Genomic DNA, 11,232 nt, shown 5'->3' on the forward strand with positions numbered 1-11,232 from the left:
TCAAACTTTATTCGCGTTCCACATTATCCACACCCGCAACGAATAAAATAATCGCGCGTACTTAACCTAAAAAATCATTCTTGTTTTGGTTTCGGTGGTGAAAGATGTTCGGCTGTGGCTTTATTCGCGACGAATTAAAAACTCTCATGTGAAAGAAACGTCAAAATCGACGAATGTTCGTTCATTCGTTGGTCGTGCTCATGTGAATAGTGCTTAACGGGTGACACCTACAGCGGAATTAGCTCGTTTTTATTCTAACCTTTGTAAATGAAACACCCAATGCCACAATACAGTTATAGTGAACGTATGAAAAATATTAACATGATAATACTACAGATTCTATATACAAAGATGAAAATTGTAAAAACAGATATTTAATTCAATCCACAGTCTGTAATCAGTGGCAACGTTTTGAATACAGTTTTAATGGAAATGTTAAGTGTGGACTTTCATTTTGATATTAAAAGAAAGAATTTGTAGTATAAAATTAAGGCAACTATCATTAATAATGTGTAATTCCCCTTATGCTTAGGTTTCAGAGTTTCGTAGCTAGATGTCGCACGCTGAGCGCGAAACTCTGAAACCTGAGACATAGAAGCGAGACAAAAGGTTGTTTGGCTCGCTCTCATAAAAATTTGTATTCTAACGTCTTTTTTCTATTCAACGGACGCGCCCAAGCCAGTCGAATTAGATTTGTAGTCTTTAAATAAGAGTTATATTTTAATAAAGAAATTATATACCACAAATTATTTTGTTGTTTGGAAATGTGCACCACTATCAATGCTAATACTAATAGCCTTTACACACCAAACCCAAAATGTTTTCGAAAACGTTTTCATTTGTCATTTAAATTTGTTTACCAGTGGCTGTCAAATTTTGTATTGATGAAAAAAATTGTGAATAAAAAGTTTTGTTCTTCTCAAATGATTTATGAAAACAAAATGAATTATATCCAATTCAAATTGATTTTAACGTAACACTAGCTCGTCTAGAAAAAGAGTTTCAACTGAAGTTCTGTTGACGGATGGAATGGGCTCATCATATGAACCAACAAGAACTACGAGCTCGCTTGGCTGCAGCTATCCTATTAGTTCACTTTAACTGGTCCGAACAATTCACTAAGGAGAAGCTAATTGTCTAGAAAATATACCATAGAATCAAAAACAACGAAACTGTTACTATAAAAATTAATTTTATTTAAAACATTTTCTTTTTCTTTCACAACAAATTCAATCCAAAATACTGAGCTTATGGTTCTGTTGACCAAATGTGCCTTTAAAATCATCATATTTTGTGGCCGTCCGAGGAACTTATAGGCAGGGTTGAGAAGATTCTGAACGATTTAGTGTAGGTCCTTATGGCCGGAGCAGAAAAGGTCAATTCCTAGTTCCAGATTCGTACCAAAATCACACTCATCCAAAGCGATCACTGAAGCTGTTATGATGGCCTGCAATTTCTAAATGACTATCTCTTTGGCTTCTTCCTTTGAGGACTCGCCTGGTTTGTCCAATGCACTGATGATCTTCTTGATGTTGGCAGGCTTTTTAGCAAGTTGCGATAGTCTAATATTACACGACGTGTATTAAGGGTCACATAAGTGAAGTGAAAAAGGAAAGAATGGCCGAAAATGTCAGCCCCATATAAAAAACAGTCAGTAATTGTCCCGGAGAAAAAATAAAAAAAGGAAAGAGACATGAAGTATTTGTTTCCTTCAGATACTCTATTACATAGACTAATGACCAATTTCATAAACAGCTTTTATACATTTAAAAGGATTTTAAACTGTAAAATAGGATATTTTGGTTTCACCAAACGTTTTTAAAGTAATCAAGCTTTTAAACACCTTGTAAAACTAAATGCCCATTTTTGGCTCATTAAATTTTAAAAGTGTCATTACAAAATGAATATGACAGATTAACAGTTGATGTTTTGTTTTGTAAAATTTGTATTCTTAATATTTGGAGACAGCATGAATATGTAGGTAAAAAAAATCATTAATACTTATAATATCGTTTTTATGATTTTGATTTTTAATTAGAGTATTTGATTGGTCATCTTTGAAGGAGAACAACATATAGTTATCCGCCGTTGATACTCTATCCAGCTTTCACAAGAATCCATTTTCGGAGTATACCGCTTTCACAAGAATCAATTTTCAGACTACGGTGATATTGACGTCAAAATGAGGTTCCGACTTTCCAAAGCATCTGTGGATCAGTTGTTGTGCAATCGATTACACACATTAATTTCTGTAACCTGGTGGATCGGAAGCAGAAATGTATAGGAACAGAAAAGGATGGTTTTCAATTACAATCAATGCGTATGCGACAGTAATTTAAAATTCATAGTAGTATTTTGCGATTCTTGTCATTTACATATAATGCTTTCTCGTTCTTTCTCACACAATTCGCTTAGTAGAAAGAAAAACGGGTATAATTTTTACAGGGTTGTGAAGAGAACTCTATTTTAACAAAAATATCCCTGAAATTTCCCATTTTAAGCTTGGTGAAACTGAACAAATTTAAAAACCAGATAAAATTTAAAAAGCTTTTAGATAAAAGTGTTTTTAGTGTTTGTTTATGAAATTGGACATAAGATAGTTAAAACTACTTGGTTTGTTGAAGCACCACACTGGGCTGAGCCGAGCCTTGACTCGTTGATATTTGACTCGCTGAAAATCCAATACCATCATGCATGAATAACTTAACATCTGAGCATATTTTTAATTATTAAATGCAACTCATTATCTATAATCCATTCCAGTTTTGCTTTTAAAATTAAAGTTTTGTTGAATTTTATACTGGTCAAAGTGGAATAAATAAATAAATTTGTCAAATAATTTGCAGGGCTGAAATAAAAAAATCTTCGCTAAAATAATATAAGCGCTAAACGATATCAGCCAAATGGCACACGTTGCAGCATTATATTTTTACTTATATCTCATGTGGCCTTTTGTGACCAACTTTTCGAAAAATTATAAGGTGTGCTAATTGTTCTTACAAAATAATTGATGTTTGTGTAGCTCATAAGTTATGTTCTTTGTGAAATTCAACAAAACGGATATCGTTTCATTTTTAATAATGTCGTACTTTTTACAAGTAAAGCGTCATAAGAAGATGACAGTCGTCATATAATGTAATTTTTAGACCGAATAATCTCTGTGTACTTAAAAAGTTGTGGAAAATTTAATTTATAGCCAGCTAGAGTCATATTCATTAAAATAATAAATGCTATTGAAAATAATCTTCATGCTAAAGAAAACTGTCAATTTCAGAAGCTCTATGTTCTGAACTATACTTAAAACAAAAATGTGTAGGCGAACAAACCTATAATGCAAACAAATAAAAAAATGTTTTTGACATTTCATTTTATTCTTCTTCGTAGCGTTTGCGTCCTGCGTCTATTTCTGTCTATTGTTGAATGTACCATCTTCATAACAAAAAGTGGATTTTTTTTTAATAAGTGAATTTAATCTATTTTTAATTTCGTTTTCTTTTGTTGTTTACTTAATTAAAAATACATAAATAAAATGTCGTGCAATTATGCCGACGGATTATCGCCGTACGATGACAAAGGAGTTCTTGGTGTTGCAGAGGTTTGTATTTCAATACAAGACACACATAAAATCCAAGCTCATTAATTATGTTTGTTTTATTAAATTATGCGATTATTTCAACAGAGATTCGATAATGAAGACGAAGTAAATGAAAAATGTGAAAAACTGGCTAAATTAATTGAAGCTTCCAAACATGTAGTTATCCATACTGGAGCTGGTATAAGCACATCTGCTGGAATTCCTGATTTCAGGTGAATTTAAGTAGAGTATAGGTAGTAGACGCACAGAGGTTTCACTCTTCCATTACCTCCTTATCGCCTTTTAATCGCTTCTCTACAAATCTAATCAAAATTAAACTTTTTATTTGTATTAAGAGGACCAAATGGAGTTTGGACATTGGAAAAGAAAGGTGAAAAGCCCACAGTCAATATATCATTCAATGACGCGGTTCCCACGAAAACTCACATGGCTCTTAAGGCACTGGTTGAAAAGGGCTTCGTTCACTATATAATTAGCCAAAACATCGATGGGCTTCATATGAAATCTGGTCTCTCTAGGAAATATATATCCGAACTCCATGGCAACATGTTTGTGGAACAGTGTAGTAAATGTCACAGGTAGAGAATCAACATTTTGAATGAAATGTAGTTCACGGGTTAAATATCCTTCTTCTTTTGCATCCTTAGGCAATATGTGAGAGCAACAGCGGCGTCGACTGTTGGCCAAAAACCATGTGGCGGTGTATGCAAAGGAGGTGGTAATTCGCGACCATGTCGTGGAGGGATGTTATTGGACAACGTTCTGGATTGGGAACATGATTTGCCTGAAAAAGATCTTGATATGTCCTTAATGCACTCAACGTACGTTCTTATTTGTATTGTTTTTAGTATTGAGAGTTTGACCGTTTATTTGTTTTTTGGTTATAGGTTAGCTGATTTAAATATTACGTTAGGAACAACATTACAAATTGTGCCAAGTGGTAATCTGCCACTGAAAAATAAAAAATACGATGGGAAGCTGGTCATATGCAACTTACAACCCACGAAGAATGTGAGTCTGTGTAAAGATTAAACAGTTTAGCATAATTTCAAAAATGAGATCATAATTTTAGAGAACTTGAATCAGACCTAAAAAAAAAACATACAATTAGGTGAAGTTTTTCAAAAACCCAGAGATTCAAGTTCAATGCCGTCGTTATTTAAATGTCTTAAATACAAACGTAATTTTTCTTTCTTTACAGGATAAAAAAGCAGATTTCTTAATATCAACGTACGTTGATGACATTATGACAAAGTTATGTAAACGCCTTGGTATAGAAATACCAGAATATAGAAAAGAAATAGATCCAACCAAAGTAAATGCAGGTTCACAATGGACCCTCACAAGTGATATAATAAGAAAAACCGAAAAAATCTATAACGAAAAGGTAAAAGCTTTTAATTTAAAGAGAAAATTAAATCACAATTTGGAAAATAAAAGTTTGAGTAAATTACAAAAAGTCGATATCAAAGATTTGAAAGAAGAAGATGTGAAAGAAGAAGAAAACGAAAAAGAAATAAAATTAGAAACATCCACATAATGTTTAATTTTTTTAATTAATACAAATATTAAGTATATAGTTTATGTATCTCATATGACAGCATTTATTTTATAAATAAAATTGTTGAGATCGAAATTTGTATCAAATTTATTTCGAATTTTTTATTTTTTTTTAACTGAACTTCAAACTTTCGGTTGCAATGGGAATGCATAATTGCAATTTGTAGTTATAAATTCAGTTACTTTCAGGATGTTACATTTAATGTAGACGACAAAAGAAAACAATCCAGACCTAGGCGAAGTAAAGATTCAAATCAAATGGTGTGGCGCAACAGTCTGTTGTGAACCAGGGCCTAGTGACTTTAAACTCTCAACCATTCCTGTGTGCGAGTACTGTTGTCACGAATGGAAGGGACCTACAATTTTAGGCCGAATCCGAACGGCTAGTTTCAAAAAGCACTTTTTCATGACAAGAATTACTCTTGAAGGATTTGTCAATTCCTCGCAAGAGGCAGTACCCGCGAAAATTATTTTTTTAAACTAAGGTGGCATAGGCAGGGATTGAACCCAAGACCCCTTGCATGACAGTTCAACGCATTTTTTTTTTTTTTTTTTTAATTCATTTTTATTAATTCATTCTTAAACCTATCTTAAAGCTAGACAAAAATTCATAAAACTAGCCTAATTATCCATAACTTACAACTAACTTAATGGTCCCATACGGACACTCTAAGCTAAACTATAACACTTAATACTAATGCCTTTCGGCCCTAAGATCTATTTTACTTCAATTTAAATTTTATTTATTTTTGTATTTATTAGAAAAGTTTGAAAAAAAAAACTAATATCAATATCCTTTTTACTTTTGCTTAAAAACTACTTAAAATAAGGTCCTTAAATAAAACTTAAAACTAACTAAAACTACCTATTCTACCTATAAACTACTTAAAACTAGAACAACCACAGCAGCTAATCTAACTATCTAACATTTTTGTTTTTCATATTTTGTTGTCTATTTTTTTTTTATTTTTTTTTTTGAATCCATGTTTTTTTTTTTTTTATTATTTTTATTTTTTATTTTAATGTTCTTTTTTTTTTATTTTTTGTATTTTTTTTCTATTTCTTTTCGTGCCACCATGCCTATTCTTCTTAAAACTAAACCCTAATACTATTAAACAAGTATGTAAGCCGGCCAAGGCTTAAAACCCCATCCCGACTAACCACTATCAAGTGCCGATTGAAGCCACCAAAACTGGTTCTCCTGCTTCACCCTATCAGTTCGGTCCCGTTCGGACACAGCCCTACTGAACCGAAGGAGCTCTGCTCCACCTTGTGCCATGACGTCCCGATTGTACAGGAGTCGCCTATCCACGGTTCTTCGTCTGACGTGGTAGATTAACGGAACTGCCAATCTATCCTGTATCAGACCGCATTTGTCTAAAAAGAGGAATGCCTCTGGTGGAATGAACCCGCTCAAGCGTGCACTTTCAAAATACTCGTCGTTCGGATAGAACGCCCCGAAAATTAAATTGTTGGTCGAAGACATAGCTCTTGCAATGTGACCTCGAACGAGTTTTATCACGAAATTGTCAATTCTGTTGATTCGAGCCCCGTTGTATAGGACCTCGTTGGAAAAATAATGCACATAAGAAGATTCGGCTGTTCGATATAAGCCGGTACAGCGTCGTAAACACTGCCGCTCGAACACCCGAAACTTCTCCATCTGGGAAGGGGCAACGTTGAACCACACAGGACAACCATAAACGATCATTGGCCGTATGAGGGCCATGTAGCAAATTACCTTCACTCTGGGGTCAAGCCGACTGCTAAAAAACAGTCGTTTCGTCAGAGCGAAGGCTCCTCTGGCCCTGGTCAGAGCAGCATTTATATGTCTGTCGAAATATAAATACTGATCTAACCAGATACCGAGGTACTTCACTACAGTTTTGCTCGCCAATGGCTGCCCGTGAAGATCAACGATGACCATCTTGCGCCAATTCTTACACGTATCCCTCGTGGCCCTAGCCAACGGAGTCCGGAACAGAATTGTCTCTGACTTCTGGACATTTATTTTCAGTTTCCAGTCGTCGCAATATCGCTGAATCTTGTCGAAATCACGCTGCAAGAGAATTCTAATAACCTCAACCTTTCGGGCCGTTCTGTACGCAATTAGATCGTCGGCGTACGCAATTGCCTTTGTAAGACTACCTATCAGATCGCTGGTGTAAATGCTGAAGAGAATCGGCGAATTCACCGCTCCCTGTTGAAGACCATTTTTAATTGAGAATGTTGTGGTAGAAGTTACATTGCCACTTTTGACAACAAACTTTCTACCGTTAAGCATATCATAAAGTATATACAACAATGGCTTGCTTATGCCAAGCCTGCTCAGTTTTAGGTAAAGACCCTCTAACCATACGGTGTCAAAGGCCTTTTCCAAATCAACCAGAACAGCACCTGTGCATTGTTGTTTTGATTTATTCCATTGGATATCAGAAACGAGTTTAGACGCAGCATGAATTGTGTCATGACCCGCCTTGAACCCGAACTGTTTATCCGGAATTATTTTGTTATCCGCAGCCCACTTAGTCAGAGCCCTATTAATGATCTTTTCGAAAACTTTGCTGATGCTCGGAAGAAGACTTATCGACCGAAGATTTGACGGGTTGGAGTTGTCCTTTCCCTTTTTCGGGAGAGGATGAACCACAGCGGTCTTCCAATGCACTGGATAATATGCATTATTCAGTGCATTGTTGAAGAGTGTGGTGTAAATGTCTATTGCTTCCATCGGTAAATGTCTTAGTACAACGTTGGATATACCATCGACACCTGCTGACTTTTTGTTTTTTATTGAGTTAAAGATGAGCTGAAGCTCAACCTTCGTCACTAACAAGGGACTTGGTCCCGTTTGCTCGGCGATTATGGCATTTGCCAAGGAATCGTCATTGAACCGCATGAAACCGCGGTTCTCAGATCGCCAATGTGTGATATCATTACGGAGGTAAAAGTGATTAAGTAGGGCTCTATTTTCCAGGTCGTGGTTGGGGCGAATGCTAACATTCACCTTGTACACTTGCTGGAAAGCAGCTCCCACCGCCTCCACTTTTTCCTTCGGATCTTCAATTACGTAAAAGTCATCGTCAAAGATGGCTTCTTCTGGATCTATTTGCGCTGTCCTGAGTACGTCTCTGTTCTCTTCAGTTCTTTGGAGTTTAAGACACGGAAGGTCATTATCGTTTTTTTTCCTGAATATCTTGTTGATTTTGGGGAACATACTAGGGTCACTCGAATTAACTGACCGGATCTTGCGGTCCCAGTACTTGTTAATTGATACCCTGTAGTTCTCCTTAATCAACAGATTGACATTTTTTATTGACGACTTCAGTGTCCTAACCTCCAAGTCGTGTGGGTCTGTAAGTCGTCTGTACAAGTTTTTGAGTCTTGTCAGTAAGCCACTCTTGTGCTTTCGCAGTGCGTCAATTGTCGCGTTTCTGTAAGCGTCCATTTGGTCCCGTTCTCTGTACTTTGGGATTGTCCGTTCCATCGTTCGTTTTATTGTTTCGTCCATCTGTTGTAAATGTTGGTCAATTTCTGTATTTGTCAGGTTTCTGTTGTTTGGTGGGGCTATGTCACTCGAACGAAGTTCTCTCGCTAAGGCGTTGGTGAAACGAGGCCAACGCATCTTACTGTAATTGTAAGAGTGCGTTGCAACGTATTCCTCCAACTCCACGCGTTCGTTCGGAATCTGCATTACAGCAGCCAGTCCGCAGTGATCACTGTCGTACTCGACTGTCTGTAAGCAGTTTCGAGGGTGATTACCCACTTTGTCTGTTACTGTCAGTCTGGTGTCGTACAGCAAAAGATCCAGAAAGGAGCCGCTTCTTGGATACGATGGCCTTTCAGTAGCCAGCAGGTCGACGCCATATTCAACGCTGTAAAGATTCATCAAATTAAAAAGATGATTACCTCTAGGATTACTATGTTGATTTCCCCAATCTTCATGTTTTGCGTTCAAATCACCGGCCAAGATGAAATAGTTTTCTTCCAAGCTCAGTTTCAGTTCCCTAAAAAGAATCTCGAGTTCTGAAGCAAAGTAAGTAACCTGCGGAGCTCCAGCCGCATAAGCCGCAATCATATACATCCGCTTCCCTTGAGTGAGAGAGATGCATACAACGCAAACTTCTAGCGTCTTGAGCTTTCGCAATTCATTGTTGTATATGACTTTATAATTAATGCCTTTTCGTATAAAGAGAGCGACACCGCCCCCTTGAGTGGAGTCGGGCCGGTCTCTTCTTACGATATTGTAATTTTTATGAGTCAATTTGTGTTTGTGGTTTAGCTTAGTTTCGCTAGCCATAAACACATCGGGACTGTAGTCTGTCAACAATTGGAACATATTGGCTCTTCGTTCAATCCTAATCAGTGAATTTACATTCACAGCTAGGACTTTAAGGCGCGTCTCCGGCAGCGCGCCCATTATGATCTAAATTGCGCCAGGCCAGGCAACAAAGAGTAGAGATGATCTACCCTTTTGCCTTGCTCCTTTATCTGACTTTGCAGTCCTGTTAGTTGACCTTGAATGCTCAACAACAAGGCTACAATGTCAGGCTGCACCTCTGGTGCCTTAGGCACAGGGGCCTTTGGGGCAACCGTTGGTGGAGTCTGTCTCGTGTTCCCATTCCCTGACACCATTTGGGCGTAGGAAAATTTGGGATCTACGAATTTTTGTGTTGGAGCCTGTCGACTAACTGTTCGACTTTTTTCGGCTTTTTGGCTGGCCTGTTTCTGTTTCATTTGTTGGACCTTAGGGCAACCCCTATAGTTAGCCGGGTGCCCTTGGTTTCCACAAAGGACACACTTGAGCAGGGTCAAATCTTCAACCCGCTCATTCCCCAGCTTACATTCTCCCTCTTTGTGGGTTTCTCCGCACCTGACACAACGCAACTGCATATTGCAGTTGGCATTGGCATGGCCAAACCTCTGGCACTTCGTACATTGTAGAATGTCGTCGTGCCTTTTTAATGTCTCCCAGCGTACAGCTTGATTGTCGAGAGATGTGATTCTCTCGACACTATTCAAACTGCTTTGGGGCGATAATGTTACGAGGAACATTGGCAGCCTATAACCCCCTCGTCTTGACTTCACCGTAGTGAAAGGCTTGACCCCGATAAAATCGAGGTCGTCACTGGCTTTTTGGCGGAGCTCAGCTAAGAGCTCCTCCGGTTCCGTGCAGGAACTTATGCCCTTCAGAAGGACCGTCTTAAACTTTTCACTTTTTGGCGTGTAGCTGAAGAACTCAGCTGTGGCCTCTTTTAACAATTCTTTCACTAGCTTGTATTCGGCCAGTGAGAAGCACTGGACCGAATAATTCTTTTCTTTTTCGTTAAGAATTTTAATTAGAAATTTGCCCTTAGTGGCCGACTTACATACCTGTTTAATGTCCTGTATGTCAACTTTATGGGTCCTAATAGGTGGTATTTTTTCTTTTCCAGCCTGTGGTTGTTTCTGGTGTTGCTGCTGCTGTTGCTTCTGCTTCTGCGGCTTCTGTTGCTGTTTTTGCTGCTGCTGCTGCCTTGCTTGTAGCTCTTGTTGTTGCTGCTGCTTGGCCTTACTCGAGGTGGATGGGCCCTCAAGCATTGGGCCTGTCACTGCTGGTAAAGTCTTCAGTTTTTGCTCCGCTCCAGTGATTTTGGTAGCGGGCTTTGGTTGTTGCTGCTGTGGTTGTTGTTTTTGTTGCCTTGTTTCTGGCTTTTTTTGTTTCGCCTGTTGCTGCTGTTGTTGTTGTTGCAGCCGTTGTGTTTCTTGTTCCTCCTTCTCAGCTGCCTCATTTTGTCGGCGCGCTTCAATTTTAGCTTTCAGTGCACTGAGAAGGGGCTCCATCTCCTCCTTCAGTTTTTTAAGCTGGTCCTCATAGGCATCTATTTGCTGCTTTTTTGCCTGCAGCACTTGTGCCAGCTCCGCTTCATCGGCTTCGTTGTCGTTGGGGGCATCAGGAACCTCCATCTCCCTTTCCTTAGGCTGTTCTGGTGGCGCTAGGCTTGAAAACCTATTTTTATTTTTAGGTGACCTATAGTGCCCCTCTCCATCTTCGGAGACGTAGTCAATGTCACCGTCTGATGACTCGCTTTATGACGTCA

The 11,232-nt window shown here is 38.1% G+C and overlaps 1 protein-coding gene across 1 annotated transcript; it reads left to right on the top strand.

Annotated features, from left to right (window-relative positions):
* Window positions 1–3,391: 3,391 nt before the first annotated feature.
* Window positions 3,392–5,236, top strand: LOC129946102 (NAD-dependent protein deacetylase Sirt6). Its single transcript, XM_056056139.1, has 6 exons — window positions 3,392–3,595; window positions 3,680–3,807; window positions 3,931–4,173; window positions 4,243–4,416; window positions 4,483–4,606; window positions 4,797–5,236. Exons 1-6 carry the CDS (start codon window positions 3,530–3,532, stop codon window positions 5,133–5,135), a joined length of 1,074 nt encoding a protein of 357 aa, XP_055912114.1. The 5' UTR covers window positions 3,392–3,529; the 3' UTR covers window positions 5,136–5,236.
* The last annotated feature ends 5,996 nt before the right edge of the window (window positions 5,237–11,232 follow it).

The sequence above is a fragment of the Eupeodes corollae genome, chromosome 2, assembly GCF_945859685.1.
Source record: "Eupeodes corollae chromosome 2, idEupCoro1.1, whole genome shotgun sequence".
NCBI lineage: Eukaryota > Metazoa > Arthropoda > Insecta > Diptera > Syrphidae > Eupeodes > Eupeodes corollae.

Coding starts and splice junctions, on each gene's coding strand:
- LOC129946102 (XM_056056139.1), top strand. CDS start 3,530: ATGTCGTGCAATTATGCCGACGGATTATCGCCGTACGATGACAAAGGA. Junction 3,596..3,679: donor GAGTTCTTGGTGTTGCAGAG/GTTTGTATTTCA, acceptor TTATTTCAACAG/AGATTCGATAATGAAGACGA. Junction 4,417..4,482: donor ATGTCCTTAATGCACTCAAC/GTACGTTCTTAT, acceptor TTTTGGTTATAG/GTTAGCTGATTTAAATATTA.